This window comes from Chiloscyllium punctatum, chromosome 48 (assembly GCF_047496795.1).
Source record: "Chiloscyllium punctatum isolate Juve2018m chromosome 48, sChiPun1.3, whole genome shotgun sequence".
Taxonomy (NCBI): Eukaryota; Metazoa; Chordata; class Chondrichthyes; order Orectolobiformes; family Hemiscylliidae; genus Chiloscyllium; species Chiloscyllium punctatum.
Window position 1 is genome coordinate 53,630,735 of NC_092786.1, and position 22,844 is coordinate 53,653,578.

Below are 22,844 nucleotides of genomic sequence, written 5' to 3' on the forward strand. Positions count from 1 at the left end.
GTTCTAATGGATTGTCTTGATGGTCTACACACTCTACAATCAATACCTTCCTACTTTACAGCAGACTCACTCTTGAAAGTAAAACAAGGAACTGCAGATGCTGAAAATCTGAAACAAAAACTGAAATTGCTAGCAAAACTCAGCAGGTCTGGCAGCATCAGTGGAGAGAAAGCAGAATCAACGTTAAAAGTCTGATGAAGAGACACCGGACTCGAAAAGTTAACTCTGCTTTCTCCCCACTGGTACTGCCTGACCTGCTGAGTTTCATCAGCAATTTCTGTTTCTGTTGCACTTTTGAAACATTAACACTTGGGAGAATGTGACCGGATATTTGTTTCCTCGAGTACTGTATATTTTTTCTTGCTGGAGAAAGAATGTTTTTAAATACCTGGAGCAACAACTGTAAGAGGGAGGCTGGATGGACCAAGCAAATGAACATTGAAATAAAACTAGAAACAGCTGGAGAAACTCATCAGCCTTTGGATTGAAAGAAAAACAGAGTTCATATGATGAGCCATTCTCAAAGAGTCATATTGGATCCGAAGCATTAACTTTGTTTCTCCCTGCATGGGCAGTCAGACTTGTTGAGTTTCTCCAGCACTTTCAGTTTTTATTTCAGATTTTTGGAGTATTTTATTGTAATAAAACTAGGGCCTTATCAGAGGCCTTTACTTGTGGTTGTCATGGTTATTGCCCCTTCAGTAGGTGCTGCAATTAAAAAAAAAGCACCTACATGTTGACATTGGAAAGGTTGTAAATATGTGGAGTGGATAAGAAAGCATTGGGAATCAGGCTCATTGCCCAGATTAAGGAAGGTGAGGGCCTCGTGGTTGTCGTGATTGTTACGGGGTCAGCTCGCTGGATCTCAGAGAGTAGGAGTTCCCTCACTGGGTTGCTAACCTGGTCCAATCAGACAGCTCTGGCTGACAGATATAGAAGAGTGTGTCTGGGTGGGCAGATACCAGGGTGGGCTGTCCTAGAGGTCGCCGGGAGGTGCGAAGGGCGCTGTCGTCCTGGGGAGGGGGGAGGTTTGTGGAGGCAGGATGGGCTGTCCTAGAGGTGTTCGATAGGTGTTTCAGGGTGGACTGAGGGCTGGAAGGGGTGTAGGGGCAGGCTGCCTCAGAGTGGCTGGAAAGTGGGAGGGATGGGTGGTTTGCTGGGTTGCTGGGGGTCTGTATTGTATGCACAGCTTTTTATGTAATTGGACTGTCTTATATGTACCTGTCATTGTTACTGTTTTATGATGACTGAAAGTGGGATTTGAGGTTTGCCCTCATTTTCCTGAAAACTGGTTGAACAGTAGGGTTTGGGGCCTGGCTTTGCTATTCCTCTCCCTTGCAAAATTGCTGTTTCTCTGTATTCAGCTGTTAATGTTAACTGTTTTGTAAACTGTATTGTTTAATAAAATAAGAAAAAAATAAAAGGGTGTGTCAGGGATTCTGACGCTCTGGGTGCTGATGTTCATGATGCTGTGACTTGTTGGGCCAAATGGCCTGTTTCCACTCCGTAGGGATTCTAAGACACTCCACGTGTATATAAAGGGGTGACTTGGTGACGGTATTCTGGCCTCTGCGGATTTATTTCTGTGGCCAATGGACTAGTAACTTAGAGAGCCAGGTAACATTCTCAGAACCCTGCTTCAAATCCCATTACCACAAATGGTGGAGTTTAAACCCCATTAAAATGCCAGAGTTAAATGTCTCATGGTGACCACAAAGCAACTGTTGTTAAAAAGCCATCTGGTTCACTAATGCCCTTTTCCAAAGGAATCTGCCCTCCTTACCTAGTCTGGCCTACATGTGACACGAGACCCACATCACTGTGATTAATTCTTAACTGCCCTCTGAAATGGCCAAGCAAGGAACTCAGTTGTTTTAATGTCTAGAAAGGAAAAAGGAATGAAATTGGATGCACAACTTAGCATCTATTAAGTTACTAGAAATGCCAACAACTCTGCCAATCTTGCAAGGCTTTTCTTACTAACATCTGGGAGCTAGTGCCAAAATTAGCATATCGACAAAGACAACAAGAAATGGTAGGGTATAGCAAAGGATACAGGCCCTGAGAATATTCTAGCAATAACACTAAAGTCTCGTGCTGCAAGTCCTGCTGCTCCCTGAGCCAAGCTCTTCCAGTACAGTGACAACTCAGCATCCTCCTGATAATGTGGAAAATTACCCAGCTATGTCCTGCAGACAAAAAGTAGGACCAAAACAACCTAGTCAATCACTGGCCCATCAGACTCCTCTTGGTCATTAATAAAGTGATGGAAGGTGTCATCAATAATCTGCTCAGTGATGCTTAGTTTGGGTTCTGCCAGGGCTACTCAGCACCTGACCTCAATACAGCCTTGGTTCAAACATGGACAAAAGAGCTGAATTCCAGAGGGGAGGTGAGAGTGACAGCCCTTGACTGCATTCAACTGAGTGTGGCATCATGGAACCCTAGCTGGACAAGCAGGAGGCTGGAAGAACACAGCAAGCCAGGCGGCATCAGGAAGTGGAGAAGTTGACGATTTGGGTGTAGCCCTTCTTCAGGACTCTTGGAATCAATGGGAATCAGGGGCAATACTCGCTGCTGGTAAGAGTCATACCTGACACATAGGAAGATGGTTGTGGTTGTTGGAGGTCAGTCATCTCAGCTCCCACATCTCAGCAGGAGATCCTCAGGGTAGTGTCCTAGGCCCAACCATCTTCAGCTGCTTCATCAATGACATTTCCTCCATTATAAGGTCAGAAGTGGAAATGTTTGCCGATGAGCACCATTTGCAACGCCTTGATACTAAAGGAGTCCATTCCCAAATGCAACAAGTCTGGACAATAACCAGGCTTGGGCTGACAAGCAGTAAGTAACATTTGTCCCACGTAAGTGCCAGGGTATGACCACTGCCATCAGGAGAGTCTCCCCTTGACATTCAATGCATGACTCACACAGAAGCCCCCACTATCAACATCCTGAAATTGAATTGGACTAGCTATATAAATTGTCAAGAGTGTGGTGCTAGAAAAGCACAGCAGGTCAGGCAGCATCCGGGGAGCAGCAGAATCAACGTTTCAGGTCTAACCCCCTCATGCCCGAAATGTTGACTTTCCTGCTCCTCAGACGCTGCCTGACCTGCTGTCCTTTTCCAGCGCCACACTCTTGACTCTGATCTCCAGCATCTGTAGTCCTGGGAAGGCTGGGAATTCCACAGCGAATAACTCATCTCCTAATTCCTCAGAACCTGTCCACATTTGCAAGGCACGACTGAGCAGTGTGATGGAATGCTCCCCCCTTGCCTGGATGGGTGCAGCTCCAGCAACACTCAAGAAGCTCGACACCATCCAGGTCAAAGCAGCCCATTTGATTGGCACCATACCCACTCCCTCCGCGACCGATGCTCAGTAGCAGCAGGGTGCACCATCTACAAAATGCACTGTAGAGGTTCACCAAGGCTTCTTAGACAGCACCTACCATTGCCATCTAGAAGGACAAAGGCAGCAGATACATGAGAATACCATTACGTGCACATTCCTCCCCTAGCCAATCACCATCCACGTTTGAAAACATATTGCCGTTCCTTCGGTGCGGTTCCCTCTCTAACAGCATTGCGGGTCTTCCAACAGCACATAGACTGCAGTGGCTCATGACGATAGCTTCTCAAGGGCAAATAGGGATGTGCAATCAAGGTCCAACCAGTATCATCCAAATTCAATGAGTGAACAAAAAAAAGAAGGGGAGACAGTGACAAAGGCATGGAGCTCATTTTGCCCCTGGTGTGCACCTCCTGCTCTGATGGTTCAATGTACACAACTTGTTGAGCCCTAGGAATCACCCCACAGCCAGTGATACAGAAAACATGCATCATTTGTATAGCTCCTACATCATCTGTATAGGACAGTTATTGAAATTACATGCTGCTCCAGATGTTAGACAGGTTTAGTAGTCACTGCTACAGCCAACCAATTACTTTGCTATGCTGGTCTATAGCTTGCTGAGCACAGCTATGCAAGTTGAGGAGGTGAATCTGTAACAGGCTAGACCCATCAACACCCAGATGTCAATGATTTATCAATTTACACCGATCTGAAAATTTACAGCATCAAATCTGGCCATTTGGTCTAACTAGCCTGTGCAACTGCTCCTTCTCCAATCCTACACCCTCTCACTATCAGCACGGCCTGCTCTTCCTTTCTCTCTCATGTATGTATCCAGCTTCCCCTTTAGTTGCATGAATGCACTTGATTTACAGTCTGCATTCCCAACAGCTGACATTGTTCCAAGGCGTGTGAATAGCTCAGCTTCATACATTCAGGGACACTGCAGAGTACTGCATGTTAACCCTTTCACTACTGCCAGGGACAGTGGCCTGAACAGCATGTTTGAAGAATGGAACCCACAATATCTTTATTTTGTGTTTTGCTGAATTCAAACTTTCTTCCTTCAACAAATTGTTTAAATTAAAGTATGGAAAACCTTAGACACTCAAGACATCAGCAGCAGCACTGCTTGGCAGGCACAGTACACCAGTCCAGAATGTCTCAGAAGAACATCACTCAACAGGAGGACATTCAGCCCAACATGCTTATACTACATCTTAGTCCCAACTCTCCTGCAAGCAGTATGCAATTCCGTTTTGAAAATTATGATTTAATCTGTTTCCACCACCCCATCAGACAACGTATTCTAGGTCACTTTAACCTGCTGCATTAAAACAAATCCTAATGATCTCCCATTATTCTTTTGCCAATTGTTTTGAATCCCGTTTCTGGTCTTTCTGCCAAGTGGAAACAGATTCCCATTATTCAGTCAAACCAAACCCTTTATGATTTTGAATAACACCACATCTCATTTTCTTCTTCTATACTCGTATGGAGAACCACCCTCCAGCTTCTCCCCATGTTCACTGAAGTCCTTCATTTGTGTTTTCAGTCCAGTCAATCCCCTCAGTACCTCCTGCAATGTCCAACATCCCTCCTAAAGTGCAGAGCTACTGGGGAGGCCTAATGAGTGATTCAGAAACATTCACGTTCCGTGCTTACATCTGTTAAAACAAAAACTCTGCTAGTACTTTTAAACATTCTCCTCATCTTGTCCTGTAAACTGAAGAAAATTGTGACCACATTGAATTTAGCACCGACAAACATGCCATTTGGCCCAATCTTGATACTTATATTCCACACACACACACCTCTGCATTTCAGCTTATCAGTGTAGACTTCTATTCTTTTACCTGTCGTGTATTAGTCTGACTACCCCTTAAATACATTCTCTTGGCAAAGTTTGCACATAATCCTCCCCCACGTCTCTGCATTCCTTCACTCTTTTTAATATTGTACCATTCAGTGACGTAGTCTCTCATTCTCCCCTGTGACAAATCTTCATCTTGTTGGCAGTTCACTCCCCTTTGCTAAAAGTTGCTTAAACCAAATGAACTACTATTCTAAATTTAAATTATACAGAAAATTATTAATATCGTTTCAAGTGAAAATGCTGTATATTATGGTTTCTTATGTTTCAAGGGGCAGCACGGTGCCTCAGTGGTTAGCAGTGCTGCCTCATAGTGCCAGGGACCCGGGTTCAATTCCAGCCTCAGGCAACTACCTGTGTGGAATTTGCGCATTTTCCTAGTGTCTGTGCGGGTTTCCTCCCACAATCCAAAGATGTGTGAATCAGGTGAATTGGCCATGCTAAATTGTCCACAGTGTTAGGAGCATTAATTAGAGTGGTGCTGGAAAAGCACAGCAGGTCAGGCAGCATCTGAGGAGCAGGAAAATTGACGTTTTGGGCAAAAGCCCTTTGTTAGGTGCATTAGTCAGGGGTAAATATAGGGTAGGGAAATGGGTCAGGGTGGGTTAGTCTTTGGGGGGTCAGTGTGGACTTGTTGGGCTGAAGGGCCTGTTTGCACACTATCAAAGCTACTCTAAAAAAATGGAAGCAGTGAGGAACTAGAGGGTCGGTGAGCCTGGATGGGTGGTTTGCGATGCCAACAGCATGGGTTAAATTCCCGCACCGGCTGAGGTTACCACGAAAGACTCTCCTTCTCAACCTCACCTCTCATCTGAGGCCTGGTGACCCTCAGTTTAAAACCACCACCAGTCACCTCTCTCTTTAATGAGACAGCAGCCCTGTCGTCTGGTGGGACTATGGTGACCTTGACCTTAGAGAAAATCAGCTATACTCCGTTGCCTCTCAGAATGAGATTGTCAACTTAGTGTCACCTTGCAGGAGTTTTGTGTTGGGGCACAATGCCAAGCAGCTACTGATTTACAGTCAACGTGTACAGCAGAATTCCATCCCATCAAGCCTCCCTTGTTTCTTTTAGAAAGGACTGTTTTATCTTCTTATTACCCTCTGACACATTCCACCTGCTCACAATTTAAACACAGCCATCTAATGAGGTTCAGGAACTGAGAGAATTCACAGAATCACAGACTTATTACAGTGCAGGAGGTGGCTGTTTGGCCCATAAAAAACATGCTGGCTCTTTGAATGATCCACTCATAGAATACCATTCAGAGAGCCTTCGCCCCATAACTCTGCATAATCTTCTCTTTCGGGCAATTGTCTAATCCCTCTTGAATGTTTCAGCTGAACAGGCCTCCACCACAGACTCAGGCAGACCTGAAAAGTGAAAATGCTCTTTTTGTGTGCATCACTTTAAATTTGCCGACAAAAACCAGGAAACTTTGATAAATCGAGATAAAGCAAAACCAGCTGATGTATCAGGTCCAATTCTGGGCAACAGACTTTAGGAAGGATGTTAAGGCTTTGTCAGGGATACATTAAAAAATTAAGTTAGTTCCATGGATCAGGGATTACAGATACACAGAGGTAAGGAAAAGGCTAGGCTGTTCTTCTCAGGGCAGAGAAGGCTATGAGGAAATTTGATAGAGCTGTTTATAAAGAAGGGTTTTGGAAGAGTGAATAAAACAGAAATGTTTCCAATGGCTGAAGGATTTATAACCAATTTAAACATGATTAGAAAAAAGAACAAGAGGTAACAGGAGGAAAAATATTTTTACGCAGATGAGTGGGTAGCCTTTGTAATGCACTGTGTGGTGGGTACAGCTTTGTTTATGTTTGCAAGGAACTGGATAAATAGAGTGAACAAGTGGGACTAGCTAGATTGTTCTTTGAAAGAGCTGGCACCAACTAAATAGGCAGAATAGCCTTCCTCTGTACTGTACTATCCTGTCACCCTTTATTCACCACTGCACAGTACACTGGCTGTGGCCAGCCAGCTCAGAGGCAGTCCTCAATTGAGGAGATTCTAATCTCCTGGTTATTTTTTTCAGGTTATATTTGATTATTATTTATTTATTTATTCTATTCTCCTGGTTATCTTGGTCAGCCAAGACTTTCCTGATTGGATTTGTTAACCTGGGCAAATCAGGAACCTCCTAGTCAATGCAGCCCACCTGGTTCCAATCACCACAGTTAGTTATTCGTGTTGTGCTCTGTCTATGCGGAGGGTTGGTCACTGCGTTCCCAGCTCTAGGTCACAGAACGGAGAACTGAACCTTAGGAGAAAGTGAAGACTGCAGATGCTGGAGATCAGAGTCGAGAGTGTGTGGTGCTGGAAAAGCACAGCAGGTCAGGCAGCATCTGAGGAGCAGGAGAATGGACGTTTTGGGCCGGAGCCCTTCATCAGGAATGAAGCTGGGAGCCTCGGGGGTGGAGAGATAAATGGGAGGGGGGTGGGGCTGGGGAGAAGGTAGCTGAGAGTGCAATAGGGGGATGGAGGTGGGGGTAAAGGTGATAGGTCGGAGAGCAAGGTGGAGCGGATAGGTGGGAAGGAAGATTAACAAGTGGGACAGGTCAGGAGGACAGCTGTGAGCTGGAAGGTTGGAACTGGGTTAAGGTGGGGGGAGGGGAAATGAAGAAACTAGTGAAGTCCACATTGATGCCGTGGGGTTGAAGGGTCCCGAGACAGAAGATGAGGCATTTTTCCTCCAGGCATTGGGTGGCAATGGAGGAGGCCCAAGGCCTCCTCGGTAGAGTGGGAGGGGGAGTTGAAATGTTCGGCCATGGGCGGTGGGGTGGTTTGGTGTGGGTGTCCCGGAGATGATCTCTGAAGCGCTCTGCAAGAAGGCATCCAGTCTCCCTAATATAGAGGAGACCACATTGGGAGCAACAGATACAATAAATGACATGTGTAGAAGTGCAGGTGAAACTTTGATGGATGTGGAAGGCTCCTTTGGGACCCCGTACAGTGGTGAGGGGGGAGCTGTGGGCACAGATTTTGCAATTCCTGTGGTGGCAGGGGAAGGTGCCAGGAGGGAAGGGTGGGTTGGTGGGGGGCTTGGAGCTTGTGAGGTAGTCACGGAGGGAACAGTCATTACTGAAAGCAGATGGGGTGGGGAGGGAAATATATCTCTGGTGGTGGGGTCCGTTTGGAGGTGGCGGAAATGTCAGTGGATGATGCAATTTATGTGGAGGTTGGTGGGGTGGAAGGTGAGGACCTGGGGGTTCTGTCCTTGTTGCGGTTGGAGGGGTGGGGTTTGAGGGCAGAAGTGCGGGGTGTGGATGAGATGCATTGGAGGGCATCTTCAACCACATGGGAGGGGAAATTTTGGTCTTTCTGGTGTGTTCTGTGGTGGAACTGGTTTTCCTGGGAGCAGATGCGGTGGAGGTGGAGGAATCAGGAATACCGGATAGCATTTTTGCAGAAGGAAGGGTGGGAGGAGGTGTAAACTGAACCGTAGCCCCTGACTCGCTCATTCGCTGAAGTTTCAAGCAGTAATGCAACAGCAAAGATTTTCCTAATTTGCCTCAAGCTTGACCTTGGAGTTTAATGTTGTCAGAATTCACTGAATTCAATCACCAGCTCAGCTGCCACAGCTTAACGTTTTGAATAAAAGTTTTCTATTATCACTAAGCATTGACAAGTTAATGGCTGTGAGATATACAAGTGATACACTTGTCTACCTATTATCTATTACCTATTATGTGATTATTATTGACCCCAACTTCCAGCTGTTTAGGGGACTTATCTATTGAGTCACAAAGATGAGGACAATATTCGTGACAAATCTCGTAGTTTGAACCAGTGATATGTGAATCGGATATGTCAGACTGGAGACTGAAGGAGCAAGTAACCTTGTCGTATTTACCCAGGTCATTCCTTCCCTGCTATATAGAACCACAACAGTATGAAAGTACAACAAACAGTCTTGTAAATGGAGCAATGTCTGATCAATTAATGCTGTTAAAAGAAATTCTTAACATATTTACCAGAAGTCAATTATTATTGCCAACTCTGATTGGTTATGGTTATTGTTTAACCAATCTGTTCAGAGATTTTATGATGTACCTCCAGGGCAAGTGAAGCTTGACACCAGACCGGGAGAAACTGAGGACTGCAGATGCTGGAGATTAGAGTCAAGAGTGTGATGCTGGATAAGCACAGCAGGTCAAGCAGCATCCGAGGAGCAGGAGAATCAATCAACATTTCGGGTATAAGCCCTTCCTGACTGGCTGTGCTTTTCCAGCACCACACTCTTGGCTTGACCCAAGACCTTCTGGGTTTGAGGTAGGGACGCTAATGCTGCATCACAAGACCATGCTTGAAGGTTTCACCAGCTGGCCTCCTTCTTGGTCAAGCTGTCACACTTCGATCAATAACAAAGGGAAGAAAGTGGAAAAAGAAGCCACAGTTTTCCAAGCGCTCCTTAAGATTACCTCACAGGTTTCTCAGAGTGTCTGAGAGACTCCTGGACAGTTGCTGAGGACTGGCGACCCTTGTCGGTATGGAAAGAGTCAATTGTTCCGGGAGGATTTAATTTATTTTGTGCCATACATTCTCCTAGACCAACCCTTATCATGCAGTCAGTCAGTTTCCAGCCAAGAGTTTGTTTAAATCAATGACTGCATTGTCCGCAATTGATTGGCAGAAGCCCAGCTCAAGGAAAGCCTGCTTAAGCTTCGCGTCACTTCTGCCTCCCCCAGTGCTGCAGTAACCACATCTGGCTTCTCCCCCCACCCCGCCCACACACACACTCCATCATCCCACTCACCCTGAAACCTATTATCCGAAATTCAACCAGCCACCGAACCCAAGATCTAGGACGTTCCTGCTGAATAAGGGGCACAGTGTGGATAAGCTCAACCAGAAAGGATGGGAGGGGAGGTCAGGATCAGGAACTGTAACACTTCAAGATTACATTTTGGCAGGATTACCAAATCCGCAAGCAAAATGGGCAAGGGGAGAGAAATACTTGAGGAGAAAGTGAGGACTGCAGATGCTGGAGATCAGAGCTGAAAACGTGTTGCTAGAAAAGCGCAGCAGGTCAGGCAGCATCCAAGGAACAGGAGAATCGACGTTTCGGGCATCAGCCCTTCTTCAGGAATGAGGAAAGTGTGTCCAGCAGGCTAAGATAAAAGGTAGGGAGGAGGGACTTGGGGGAGGGGCGTTGGGAATGCGATAGGTGGAGGGAGGTCAAGGTTTGGGTGATAGGCCGGAGTGGGGTGGGGGCGGAGAGGTCAGGAAGAAGATTGCAGGTTATGAAGGCGGTGCTGAGTTTGAGGGATTTGATTGAGACAAGGTGGGGGGAGGGGAAATGAGGAAACTGGAGAAATCTGAGTTCATCCCCTGTGGTTGGAGGGTTCCCTGGCGGAAGATGAGGTGCTCTTCCTCCAATCGTCGTGTTGCCATGGTCTGGCGATGGAGGAGTCCAAGGACCTGCATGTCCTTGGTGGAGTGGGAGGGGGAGTTGAAGTGTTGGGCTATGGGGTGGTTGGATAGTTGGTCCGGGTGTCCCAGAGGTGTTCTCTGAAATGTTCCGCAAGTAGGAGGCCTGTCTCCCCAATATAGAGGAGGCCACATTGGGTGCAGCGGATGCAATAGATGATGTGTGTGGAGGTGCAGGTCCACAAGTAAAGACCACACCCTCCGTGACTCCCTCATCAGGTCCACATCCCCCACCAACCCAACCTCCACTCCCGGCACCTTCCCCTGCAACTGCAAGAAATGCAAAACTTGCGTCCACACCTCTCCCCTTACTTCCCTCCAAGGCCCCAAGGGATCCTTCCATATCCACCACAAATTCACCTGCACCTCCACACACATCATCTATTGCATCCGCTGCACCCAATGTGGCCTCCTCTATATGGGGAGACAGGCCGCCTACTTGCAGAACGTTTCAGAGAACACCTCTGGGACACCCGGACCAACCAACCCAATCACCCCGTAGCCCAACACTTCAACTCCCCCTTCCACTCCACCAAGGACATGCAGGTCCTTGGACTCCTCCATCGCCAGACCATGGCAACATGACGATTGGAGGAAGAGCGCCTCATCTTCCGCCTAGGAACCCTCCAACCACAAGGGATGAACTCAGATTTCTCCAGTTTCCTCATTTCCCCTCCCCCCACCTTGTCTCAGTCAAATCCCTCAAACTCAGCACCGTCTTCCTAACCTGCAATCTTCTTCCTGACCTCTCCGCCCCCACCCCACTCCGACCTATCACCCTCACCTTCACCTCCCTCCACCTATTGCATTCCCAACGCCCCTCCCCCAAGTCCCTCCTCCCTACCTTTTATCTTAGCCTGCTGGACACACTCTCCTCATTCCTGAAGAAGGGCTGATGCCCGAAATGAGAGAAATACTTGCTAAGGCAGAGCCCAGTGGAAGGGGTAAACGTTCCTGCTGTCAATAATATTTGCAAATAAGTTGTCACAAATTTGCTGATATGATCAAAAGAAGGAATGTTATTGTAAACGAGTTGGTAGTTTAGTGGATATGCTCCTGACCTAATAATAATTCACAGATATGGGTTCATACCCCAACTACAGCAATTAGGGATTAAAATTCAATTAAATAAATCTAGGATAATTATTTTCCAATAATGGTGACCACAAAATTACTAGATTGTCATAAAAATTCACCTACTTCACTAATGCTGTTTAGGGAAAGAAATCTGCCATCCTTAGAGTGATGCTGGAAAAGCACAGCAGGTCAGGCAGCATCCAAGGAGCTGGAAAATCAATGCTTTGGGCAAAAACCCTTCATCAGGAATGAGCCTCATTGGATGCTGCCTGACCTGCTGTGCTTTTCCAGCATCACTCTAATCTTGACTCTAATCTCCAGCATCTGCAGGACCCACTTCTGCCAATCTGCCATCCTTACCTGGTCTGGACTATGTATGACTCCAGACACACTCTGGTTAACTCTTAACAACCCAGTGAAATGGCTGAGTAAGCCATTCATTTATGCTCCAACAGGCTACTCATCCCCACTTTCTCAACATCAATTAGGCTAATAATTTCTGAGGAAGTTCTAATCGGCTCTGAGGGAGGGTCACTGGACCCGAAACGTTAACTCTGATTTCTCTCCACAGATGCTGCCCAGACCTGCTGCTGAGCTTTTCCAGCAATTTCTGCTTTTGTCTCTGATTTCCAGCATCTGCAGTTCTTTTGGTTTTTATAGGGTAATAATTGTTTGCCTTGCTAGCAACACCCGCATCTCATGAATGAATAAGAAAATTTGCTCTGGTTGCTATGGCAATGCTTTAATTCATTCAGAAAGAACAATTTAGCTACACATAATATTTGTGGAAGGTCTCCCCTCTCACCACATTTTCTAACTTGAGTCAGTCTAGATTTTTAAAAGTTCTCTTTCTGTCTGCTTTCCCCTCTCTTCACCAAAATATCCAGCCAGGATTTTGGAAACAACAGGATTTTGCATTCCAGTCTGTGCTCCCTGTAAGAGTGGTGCAGGGAAAAAAAAATCTGTTTTCCCACTTTCTTCCTGCTGAATAACCAGTAAGCTAAAACAAAACCATGATCTGTTCAGGAACAGGAAGAGGCCATTCAGCCCCAAGAAGCCCATTGTGGAGGTCAACCACACATTGACCCATCTTGTCATCACCTCCGTTAATTCACTCTCTCCTCAACAGGTGAAGAACTCACAAGTTTTAATTCTCCTTTTTCCACCTCCCTAAGTATGGTGTGCTATCAATGTTGTGCAGGTCATGATGCACTTTCCCATAATGTTGAGGCGAAGCAAATTTATAGTCTGACTTCTTGGTCTTATCAATCTGCAAAAAACTATGAAGATTGAACTGATATTAAATAAGATACAAAATAGAGATAGCAAGGCTGGCATTTATTTAGGAGAAAGTGAAGACTGCAGATGCTGGAGATCAGAGTCGAAAAGTGCAGTCCTGGAAGTGCTTTTCCAGTGTCACACTTTTTAACTTGCATTTATATTGCACCTTTCACAACCTCAAGTTAACCCAAAGTGCTTTGCAGCCAACTTTGTAAAGCAAGTTTATGTGCAACAAGCTCCCCAAAACAGCAAGATGTTTATAAGTAGGTAATTTTTTTTTGCTTCAGGGATTATTATTGACCAGAACTCCCTTATTCTTCTTTAATTAACACCATACAATCCTTTACATCCACCTGAGAAGCACGTGGAGCACATGTTTAACATCTCTTTCAAAAGATAGATGAGACATTAAACAAGACATAAATAAACCAAAGAACCACAGATGCTGAAAATTTGAATCAAACACAGAAATTGCTAGAGTGAAATGCTGCTTCAGAACAGAAAGGTGAAGCCTCTTCTATGAAAGAGTCACTGAACTCGAAACATTAAATCTGCTTTCTCTCTACTGACACTGCCAGACCTGCTGAGTTTCTCCGGCAATTTCTGTTTTTGGATGAAACAACACGCTTTGGTCCTCAAGATTATCACAGCCCGCAAGTTTTGGTACTGGGTCCACTTTTGTTTGTCAATTAGATGAACGATTTGGATGGAAATATGGGAGACATAGTTAGTGAGTTTGCAGATGACACTAAAATTGACGATATAGTGGACAGTGAAGATTAGATTACTTACAGTGTGGAAACAGGCCCTTCGGCCCAACAAGTCCACACCGACCCGCAACCCACCCATACCCCTACATTTACCCCTTACCTAACACTACAGGCAATTTAGCATGGCCAATTCACCTGACCCGCACATCTTTGGACTGGGGGAGGAAACCGGAGCACCCGGAGGAAACCTACGCAGACACAGGGAGAACGTGCAAACTCCACACAGTCAGTCGCCTGAGGCGGGAATTGAACCCGGGTCTCTGGCGCTGTGAGGCAGCAGTGCTAACCACTGTGCCACCATGCCGCCCACTATTATCTAAGATTACAAAGAGATCTTGATTGATTGAGTCAAAGGGCTGAGGAGTGGCAGGTAGAGTTTAGATTAGATTAGATTAGATTACTTACAGTGTGGAAACAGGCCCTTCAGCCCAACAAGTTTAATTTGGATAAATGTGAGGTATTGGTAATCCAAACAAGGACAGGATTCATACAATTAATAGTAGGGCCCTGGGTAGTGTTGCAGAACAGAGAGACCTAGGGGTTCAGGTACATAATTCTTTGAAATTTTCTTCACAGGTAGACAGGGTGGTTAAGAAGGTGTTTAGCATACTTGCCTTCATTGCTCAAGCTTTTGAGTATAGGAGTTGGAACGTGATGTTAAGGTAGTACAGAACATTGGTGAGGCCTCTTCTGGAGTACTGTGTGTAGTTCTAGTGTCCGTTATAGGAAGGATATTGTTAAACTGGAGAGGGTTCAAAAACAACTTACCAGGAAGTTGCAGGAATGGAGGGTCTGAGGAATAAAAATAGACTGGAAAGACTGGGTTTTTTTTTCAGTGGAGCGTAGGAGGTTGAGGTATGAACATATTGAGCTTTAAAAATTCATGAGGGGCATAAATAAGGTGAATAGCAAGGGTCTATTCCCTACAGTGGGGGACTTCAAAACTAGCGGGCATATGTCTAAGGTGAGAGGAGAAAGATTTAAAAAGGATTTGAGGGGCAACTTCTTTACACAGAGAGTGGTTGGTTGGTGTGTGGAATGAACTGCTAGAGAAAGTGGTGGATGTGGGTACAGTTACAATGTTTAAAAGACCTTTTGTTAAGTTCATGAATAGGAAATGTTTGGAGGGATATGGGCCAAAAGCAAGCAGGTGGGACTAGTTTAGTTTGGGAACAAGGTTGGCATGGACTGGTTGGATTGAAGGGTCTGTTTCTGTGCTGTAGGACTCTACGAATAGCTGAAGCAACCCACATAACTCTTTGAAATATTTATAGACTGTATTATTGGCAACTTTTCTGTTTTATATACTCTAGCCTCGCACTTTTGACTCTAACTTGTGATAAAAATCTCTTTTTGTGAAATTGACCCACGTAACTCATGAGCATCAAAGTCACGAGTGAGCTACAAATCAGTCTGCAAGTGGCAGAATCGATCGTTGTTTTTGTTGTCAATGTTACAAGCCAAGATTCAACATATTTTAAAAGACGTATTGATGCCCCACTGGTCCCACAGGAATGGGATACAAAATTAAGAATTTTCAGGACTGTATGTGTGGTATTGTTTGTGCATATTCCATGTGGACATCTAGTTAAAGCACATTCTGGAATATGTTATTAAATTATGCTTGAGAAATGACTGCTGTTAGCGATGCTTGTGGCTGGATTTATTTATAGAATGGACCTTGCTGAACCTAACCCCTGGGGAGCGGGCAGTTCCCTAGGCAAAAAGGTTAGGTGTTAGGAGTGGATACTGCTATTACTATAAATTACGGCCCGTGAGACAGCCCAATGAGTCTGAAGTGGTGTCCTCGACCTCTTTGACTCCCCCCTCCCAATTAGTTTCCTTGTGGGGCCACTTGCTGGGTCCATGGTAGGAAATGTATCTCTCAGATCACCCTCCAGGAACATGGCTCCCAAACCACCCTCCAGGAACATGGCTCCCAAACCACCCTCCAGAAACATGGCTCCCAAACCACCCTCCAGGAACATGGCTCCCAAACCACCCTCCAGAAACATGGCTCTCAAAACACCCTCCAGAATCATGGCTCTCAAACCACCCTCCAGAAACATGGCTCTCAAACCACCCTCCAGAAACATGGCTCTCAAACCACCCTCCAGAAACATGGCTCCCAAACCACCCTCCAGGAACATGGCTCCCAAACCACCCTCCAGGAACATGGCTCCCAAACCACCCTCCAGAAACATGGCTCTCAAAACACCCTCCAGAAACATGGCTCTCAAACCACCCTCCAGAAACATGGCTCTCAAACCACCCTCCAGAAACATGGCTCCCAAACCACCCTCCAGGAACATGGCTCCCAAACCACCCTCCAGGAACATGGCTCTCAAAACACCCTCCAGGAACATGGCTCCCAAACCACCCTCCAGGAACATGGCTCCCAAACCACCCTCCAGGAACATGGCTCCCAAACCACCCTCCAGGAACATGGCTCCCAAACCACCCTCCAGGAACATGGCTCCCAAACCACCCTCCAGAAACATGGCTCCCAAACCACCCTCCAGGAACATGGCTCCCAAACCACCCTCCAGAAACATGGCTCCCAAACCACCCTCCAGGAACATGGCTCCCAAACCACCCTCCAGGAACATGGCTCCCAAACCACCCTCCAGGAACATGGCTCCCAAACCACCCTCCAGAAACATGGCTCCCAAACCACCCTCCAGGAACATGGCTCCCAAACCACCCTCCAGGAACAAAGAGTGCATGAGAAGGAGTTGCCAACTCTCCGGGGTTGTCTTGGGAGTCCCCAGAGATGAAATGCATATTTCCCAGACACTGCTGGCTCCCCAGATGCCAATAATAAAAACTCAGGCAGATGGTCATAAGGGTATTTTAGATAGGACATGGTGTTTTTTTACTCCACCTCAAGGAGGATCGGTTGTTGATTAGATGTAAAAATATTATTTACAAGGGAATACAGTTCTTTGATGAGCAAAACAGTTGGAATTATTTGATGAAATTGCAATCGCCAGGAATGCGTTCCAAAGTTGGCTTTGGGAGCAGTGGGGGTGCCAGGGGCAAGCAGATAGGACTGGTTCACAGAACTAGAAATACTACCAGCCTTTCCCGATAAGGCTACAGTCCAAGCCAATACATCCACTGGCTACCAAACAGTTTTGAACCTCACAGTCTCCATTGGCACCAGTATCTATCCAGTTGGTGCCCCTAAACTCGCCGCAGTGAGCCAGGACATTGGGGTATCATGGGGTACCTGTCTGCTGGGTAATGGGGGGGGGGGGTGTCAGTGAAGTCTACCTCATGTATTTACATTATAGTCCTCTCTGATTGGCAGGGATCAACCCGCCTCCAATAACTGAGTGGCGAGAACAGTGAATCGACAATCCTTCCTAGCAGTGGGCTCTCCTTCAGATGTTTCTCTGTCAATACGAACATGGAGCAGAACTAGGCTATTCAGCCCCTCATGCTTGCTGGGCCATTCAATATGATCATGGCTGACTTCATCTCAGTCTCCTCTCCTCTTTCCTAGCCATTTATCCATGACCCTTCAAACCATTACCAATTAAATACTGATCACCTCCTCACATCCCTGCATCCACCACACTATGGGGAAGTGAATTCCACAGAGTCACGACCCTTTGAGAGAAGATAATAATCACACAATGCCAGCAGCGCTCCGAAAACTAGTGCTTCCAAATAAACCTGTTGGACTATAACCTGGTGTTGTGTGATTTTTAACTTTGTCCACCCCAGTCCAACACCAGCATCTCCAAATCCTGACCTTTGAGAGAAGTAATCCCTCCTCAATATCACAAAAACGCACGCTAGACTTTTTATCTGTTCAGCTGGACCTCTTGGTAAGTCAGTGCCCTATGTTAGGCTTCACCCTGTGGTAGAATCCCATCCATAAACCCACACCAACCAATCCCTTACCTTATACCTGTTACAGCAACAGCTGTGAAAGATACATGGAATGGAGGCTCTCAACAGTTACAAACACACTTCACTGATATATGAAACATCAGATGGGTGGGTGGGGGTAAGGTTGAGAATGAACGACTAACATAGAATTGTAACTACTGTAAAGTTGAGTCGGCTCATTTGAATGTCTTGCCTCTGTCCAATAAACAGTTGGGAACTGAGTTTTGCCAGCACACACACACACATGGCTTTGATTTCTCCTTGGTAATGCAGTGAGCATGAGAGTTGGCAGATGAGCAAGCTCTGTTTGCAGGAGAGACCTCCAACTCCAACCCCTAGCCCCTCCACCCCCACCACCCCTACATTCTCACCCACCTCTTCTGACAGCTTCTCTGAAGAATCGGACCCCAAGGCAAGAGTCTCCTCCTAACCCAGGGTCCTGAGGACAGCACCCAGAGCCCTTTGGCTGCCTGCGAACTAACTACACGGTCTAGACAGCGCAGTGCAGGCTGAGTCAGGAGATGGAGCTTTTCCTGCATTGTCTGCCCGCAGCAGCCGGACTGACACACTCAGAAGCACAGCCTGCAAAAGCAGTTCATCATCCCGGCTGGCTGTGTATTAAACAACATGTTAAAACACATACACATAAACACACGCATCCATAACAAATCATGGGTTTGTCCCACGCCTCTTACCTTTGTGACAGTCATGCAGATGTTATTTCTGGAGTGAAAGGGGAGGGGGGTGGGGGGGTGGGGAGGGAGTGTAGGTGGAGGAGGTCCTGGGGGTTTGACGAGAGTCCTCCAGTGAGTAAACAGGGCTGGTGCCTGCAGGAACAGGGAGATGAGCTGACTCTCCCACTGCTGCAGTGGCAGAGGAAGTCCGAGACCTTTTTTTTTGTTGCAATCTGATTAACCCAGCCTAACCCGTGATGTCAGCTCTCATTTATAATAGATGAATAGTCCAATAGGGAGGCTGGCACTGGAGAAATCTTGGAGGATGAGAGACACAGAGAGAGAGAGAGAGCTGTGTGTGTGTGTAACAGCCAACGACTGCAAACAAGCAGGAAGTGGACGCATTTCTGTTTGCCAAATCACCAGTGTCTTTTAAAAAAGCTCTCTTTCTCTTCCCTCCCCTCCGCGCTCTCTCTCTCTCTCTCTGTAACAATACCGATTCCAGCCCAAAGAGAGCAGGAATTTAAAGGGAGGAGGGAGGCAAGTGGAATTCACGCAGGGCCAATCTGATATTGGCGCAGAGCCGGGAATGGATACAGGAACCGGTCAGGGTGCAGGTTTAACCTGCAGTCTCCGAGCACAGGCATAAGTCACCTTACAAAGCCCTGTCCGTCAGGGCTACACAAAGTCGGAGAGAGTCAGCCACAACCGCTGTTCCTGAATTTTCCAGATTTCACAATCTGGGTCGATGCACAACTGGTAAAAGCTTTTAACTCTCAATCCCCTGAACAATAGGTTTCTTTATGGTCCCCTTGCAGCTGTTTGACTCATTGTGAACTGCCCCTGGCTGCTGCGTGCACAGTCTCCATCCTCTTGGCTGTCCCAATTGTCCATTCTGAACAGACCACGCCAACAGCCTCACAGGTAAAAGTCAGGGGACGGGGCAGGCGCTTGTTGTCCACCCCTGGTTAAGAGACAGCCGCAACCCTCGCAGGAGTTGCTAAAGAAACTCAGCAGGTCTGGCAGCATCTGTGGAAAGAGAGAGAGAGAAAGCAGGGTCAACATTTCCAGTCCAGTGACGCTCCTTCAGAACAGTGGGACCACATTGCTGTGGACTTGGAGTCCCGTGTAGGTACAGCCAGACCAGACGAGGGCGACAAATTTCACCCCCCCCCAAAAAAAAAGACAATCGGGCTTTCTAAGATAAAAAAAAAGAAACTGAAAATGTGTACCCTTATTTACAATAAGTTACCGGGAACACTTCGTAGGATCACTGGTCTCACCTTCCTGATAGAGACTCCATGTCAGTGTCACTGTCTCTATTGTACTCACAGTCTATGGGACCACTCTCTCATTTGAGATAGAGAGGGCTGGTGGTGCTTTAACCTGAGGAGGGGTGAGGTTGAGAAGAGAAAGCCTTCATGGTAACTACAGCCAGTGCGGGAATTGAACCCACACTGTTTAGTTTAGATTCCCTACAGTATGGAAACAGGCCATTCAGCCCAACAAGTCCACACCGACCCTCCAAAGAGTAACCTGCCCAGACACATTGCCCGACTCTATATTTACCCCCTGACTAATGCACCTAACCCCTACGAGCAATTTAGCATGGCCAATTCACCTGACCTGCATGTCTTTGGATTGTGGGAGGAAACCAGGGCACCCAGTTGAAACCCATGTAGACACAGGGAGAACATGCAAATTCCATACAGGCAGTCACTGGAGGCTGGAGTTGAATCAGGGGCCCTGTAAGGCAGCAGTGCTAACCACTGAGTTACTGACAGCATCACTCTGTATTGCAAACAAGCTTCCAGCCAACTGAACTTGCTGAGAGAGCTGGTTGAATATTCTAGGAAATTATAGCTCACTGGCTAAATACAAAAAAGGCCTCTCATTTATATAGAGCCTTAGTTGATCTTAGGACATTCCAACTCGCTTTAAAACCTATATGACATGCTTCTGAAATTTGATCACTGCTCCAATGGAAGGACTGTGAGAGCCAATATATACACAGGGAGCTCCCACAGATGAGTAAAAGATGCCCTTTGTTTTTGGTGCTACTGATTGAGGGCAGGGTATTGGACAATGCTCTAGGCAGGACTTTCCTGGTGCTCTTCCAAATGGTATCAGAGAAACTTCAATGTCGATCGGAGAGGACAGGCACAGGGCCTGGTTCAATGTCTCACCCAAAGGGGAGCACTACCAATAGATGGAGAATGTCCTCAGTACTGCACTGGCTGTGTCGACTAATTGACATGAGAGTAATTAACCAATTTTCAAATAATTTCTCCCTCAGTTTTGCAGTCTGCAGCAATAACACCAGCTTGCATCCACACAGCATCTTCAATGTCCTGACCTTCTGCACTGAAACAATTCTGTGATTCTAAGACCAGAAGGCACAGGAGCAGACATAGGCCATTTAGCCCATCAAGTCTGTTCTACCATTCAATGAGATCACAACAGATCTGATCATCCTCACCTCCACTTTCCTGCCTTTTCCTGATAATCTTTGATTCCCTTACTGATCCAAAATCTCTCTATCTATCAGCTTCTATAGTGGGATGCGAACCCTTGAATATTTACCTGAGCCTGTAGATTACTAGGCCAGTGGCATTACCATGACATGACCATCTTCCTATCAAAATGCCGTGGTCTGATACGATAATACCATTATGCCATTATGTAATGTAACCAGTAGATGTCCTTTTGTGTAATAAGTGGAATTATATCCTGGCTTGAGATCAGGATTTTGGATTCGGATTTCCCCAATTTGTGTTAAGCCCACGCTTTACTGCATTGCTCAATAAAAGCTCTCACCTCCTTCGTAGGCATTAAATTATTAAGACTGTCGAATGAGGCAGCCAAGCTCCCACAGAAAGGAATTGAATTCATTACCATTTAATTTTATTTACCCAGATCAGGTGTAAAACTGGAAAGCTTTTGTGAGACAAGGTTGAAAAATTGGGAACGGTTCCACTGAAGCATTGTTAATCGGCTTTTTCATGACTGGGGCTGATGGAATTTCGTTTGGAGTGGATTTTGGGAGGTGAAAGCCCAGTGAATGTAGCTGGACGCAGATAAAGAATGAACAGTCCACTCTCACAGCACAGAGTCACACATCCTCAGACAGATAAAGGCTGAGAGGAGATTTGATAGAGAGGATGTAAGTGATGTGCTAAAGGTTCAAGGGCCATGTGAGAAAAAACTTTCAGACAGCCCATAGTTTGGGTATGGAATGCACTGACTGGAAATATGATGGGGGCAGGTTCAATTGAGGGATTGGATAATTATTTGGGTAGAAATAACATGCAAGAGTATGGAGGAAAAGCAGGAGATTGGCACTAGGTGATAGAACCCAGTGCAGGCCCGATGGGCTGAATGGCCATCTCCAGTGTAATAATTCTTTGATCATCAGTTGACTTGCCTTTACGTGTAGCTATGTTTCAGCATCTCTCGGGTGGGAAGTAGCAGATTTTGCAGAATAGCACAAGCCCTTTCTTAATTCTTTACATTTTCCTCAACTATTTCCTCACCACTCTGTGATTTTCTCCTGTTAAAGTTATTTACGGTTTAGCCTCCAAATTATTGAAACAATGAATTCCAAAAATAGGTTCTTCCGCCATTTCCTTCCCCTGTGTACACTCCAGTTTGATTCATGGACAATATTACTGACTAATTCAATCTGTTTGTCGGGTGTGCAGGTCAAATAACAGTCTATCTGCATTCTTCAGTCACAGCTGCTTGGCTTTCCAGAGGAACCTGTAGTTTAGGATCGAATAACGCTGTTGATTCTTTGTTCATTCGGCAGTACTCAGCTTTGTTTTAACCACCATTCACCAAACATTGAGAGTGCAATGTCAGGGACAATTATAAAATGAGTTAGAGGGACCTTCAGCTGAATTAATATCAGTTTATACTGTCAGAGTTCTCTCTCAAAGGTGTTGCCTGTTGCTGGAGTGCAGCTCCGTACAGATAGTGCCTCAGCCAAGACAGAGTTCCTGAGACAAAGACTGTTAAAAGTGACTGATAAAGTTACATCTCAACACTACAGTGTGCAAGCAGGCCATTTGGCCCATTGGGTCCACACCAACCTCTGAAGAGCATTTTACCCCCTCTATTCTATAACCTTGCATTTCCCATTGCTAACCCACCTAACCCTGCACATCTCTGGACACTATGGGACAATTTCCATGGCCAATCATCCTAACCTACACAACTCTGGACTGTGAGCAAAACCAGAGCACCTGGAGGGAACCAGGCACAGAGAAAACATAGCTTAAAAATGCGTTGCTGGAAAAGCGCAGCAGGTCAGGCAGCGTCAAAGGAGCAGGAGAATCGACGTTTCGGGCATAAGCCCTTTTTCAGAGAGAACATGCAAACTCCACACAGACAGTTGCCTGAGGGTGGAATTGAGCTCAGGTCTCGGGCAGTGTGAGGCAGCAGTGCTAGCCACTGAGCCACCATGCCTCA

General features: G+C 46.2%; 1 protein-coding gene across 2 annotated transcripts in view; it reads right to left on the reverse strand.

The window, feature by feature from the left end:
• The window catches only part of coro2ba (coronin, actin binding protein, 2Ba), a 187,392-nt gene extending 168,346 nt beyond the window's left edge, over positions 1 to 19,046 (reverse strand). Inside the window, exon 1 of one of the 2 annotated variants that reach the window (XM_072565256.1) lies at positions 19,029 to 19,046. Coding sequence is in view for 1 of the 2 variants with exons in the window: in XM_072565255.1 (XP_072421356.1) it covers positions 18,396 to 18,410 (15 nt within the window). In the remaining variant the exon portion in view is untranslated. Of the gene's footprint in view, positions 1 to 18,395; positions 18,865 to 19,028 lie in introns of those variants that run through there. The other variant, XM_072565255.1, reaches the window with a different exon arrangement.
• Positions 19,047 to 22,844: the final 3,798 nt, after the last annotated feature.